Source organism: Plasmodium gonderi (genome assembly GCF_002157705.1).
Source record: "Plasmodium gonderi DNA, contig: Pgo-contig_609, whole genome shotgun sequence".
Classification (NCBI taxonomy): Eukaryota; Apicomplexa; class Aconoidasida; order Haemosporida; family Plasmodiidae; genus Plasmodium; species Plasmodium gonderi.
In genome coordinates this window covers 22,545-24,974 of record NW_021629424.1, presented here as the reverse complement: position 1 = coordinate 24,974, position 2,430 = coordinate 22,545, and the positions used below count along the sequence as shown (strand labels likewise).

The 2,430-nt window shown below is 22.5% G+C and overlaps 1 protein-coding gene across 1 annotated transcript; it reads right to left on the bottom strand.

The window, feature by feature from the left end:
* Positions 1 to 597: 597 nt before the first annotated feature.
* PGO_003955 (variable surface protein) lies at positions 598 to 1,987 on the bottom strand (the record flags this gene model as incomplete). The annotated part of the gene is made up of 3 exons (XM_028691395.1): positions 598 to 762; positions 880 to 1,812; positions 1,967 to 1,987. The coding sequence occupies 3 exons, from the start codon at positions 1,985 to 1,987 to the stop codon at positions 598 to 600; spliced, it is 1,119 nt and encodes a 372-aa protein (XP_028547196.1).
* Between the last annotated feature and the right edge of the window lie 443 nt (positions 1,988 to 2,430).

Genomic DNA, 2,430 nt, shown 5'->3' with positions numbered 1-2,430 from the left:
ATAATGTAGAACTAAATTTCTATATATAATATAAGACAGTGTTAACATATCATACATCAAACACAGTTTTTCAACAATAAATAAACTAACAAAACAGGATATATAAATATGAAAGGATATTCTTTATTCTATATAAAATAAATTATTCTCCTTATAATTAACATAAATTATATATAAAAATTCATAAATCATGAGAACACACGTCAATATATATATCATAATAATAAAATTTAATGAAAAATATATGTATTATTCAGTGAATACAAATATAAAAAACAGATATTGTAAACAATACAATAAGTCCTAGAAATAAATCATAATAATTTAGAAAAAATTATAATAATAAATATAAATATAAAAACATAAAAGTAAATATAAAACCCTAAATCCTGAATCTTGGATATTTTTTATCCTCCTATTTAATTTATATGTATGTTATATAATTATTAAATATATATTTTACAAAAGGAATAGTGTAATTTCATTTATTTTATGAAGCATTATATATATGAATGGACTATTAGTGCATCAAATGATTTCAGGATTAAAATTATTAAATTAATATATTTCATATTACTAACAATACCGATATAAAAACTATTCTGCGCCGTAACCTATATACTGATCTTGTACATCTTCATAATAAGGATTATGGTATTCTGAATAATCAGTAGATAAAGAATGCTTTACTTCACGTAGGTTATGTATAACATTTTCCCTCCTTCTAATTACATTTCCTAAATATTTTTCCATGGGTGTAAACTGTCATATTGAAAAATAACATGATATATGTAATATATAAATTTATTATATAAGGCTATGTTATTTGGTTCATTACCATGTTTTATGATTTATCTAAAATAAAAAAATAGTATTTACCTTATAGAATAAGCCTAAAGTTATTATAGTGAGAAATACTCCTAGAATTACGCCACCAAAGGTTGTCATAGTATTTTTTTTGTCATAATTTACCTTGATTTCATCAAAAGATTTTGTTTCATCAGAAGATGTTGTTTCATCAGAAGATGTTATTTCATCAGAAAATGTTGCTTCATCAGCAGATGTTGTTCCATGTTTTTGAAATACAAGACTATCTTGCTCATTTTGAAGAATATGTGACCCTTGTGATGGTAATTCTTTTGGATCATCAGTTCTTCGTTCCTCATAGTTATTGCATCTATGGGAATCTAAAAATTTTTCTGGATCGCATTTCTTAAATGTGCTAATTAATACTGGACATTCAGGTCCACTCGTATCGTTACAAAATTTCCTATAATCATTATATAGACTGATTTTATCACTAAAATAATTTTTATATTCCTTACAATCTTCCTTATCAGGATCAAATGATTGCTCATATTTTTCAAAGTCTATGCAATAATCAAAAAAATTCTTTCTCTTTTCCCAATCTTCGTCTGATTTTATGTAATAAAATTTATTACAACTAAATAAACTGTATATACTGGAAGGATTGACTGTGGTAAACCTATATAATGCTTCATGAATTTTAGGATAAATACTGGTAGCCTTACATTCTATTCCCTTACACTTTTTTAATAATTGTTCATATAACCAGTAATTCAATAAATTGCAGAAATCATCCTTGATAGTCTCTATATATTTGTTCTTATGATTAAATTCAATCATTAAATGTTGTCTTAATTTTGAACAAAACCATTTAATATTTAAATGATTCTCTAACGTATTATCATTAGGTAACGAACAAAAGAGGTTTACATTGTGTACACCTTCAGTTCCTTTATTTAAACTTTCATAAAATTTTACAGAAGTTAAATCACCTATCTTAATATTCTGAAAATTATAATAGAATAATTAAACAGTTAACAATATAATTATTTTAATATTCATGCATAATTATGTTTTTATTACTAGTTATGAAATGGATATATTTATGAATATTATAATTAGATAAAATTCCTTCTAATAATTTTAGAAGTTTACATACATTTGTATTCTCTTGAGACATTATTGTATTATATAATATGTGGCATGCGCAAAATTAAAAAATTATTAATCTAAAGTGACACCTAACTATTTATTATCATATATTTTATGTAGTAACTTGGAAAACATCTACACAGTTATATAAATAAATTATTTTTTCACTGTATAATTAATATATATAATTTACGTTCACAAAATTATATTCAATTAGGATTATTTTATCAATTCTAATAATATTATCGTGTTTAACGAACACCTTTTTGATGTTTGTTATTATATAAATAATAATAGAAGCTTAACAAAATGATCATCCATAATATTTATAAATTATATCCATGTATTATAAAAAATATGCATGAATAATTAGAAGTAATATAAATTTAATAAATTGATATTGCTTAACGTAAATAAATACTATACTTTTACATATATGTATTAGAGATAAATCCATTTGATCAAAAATAA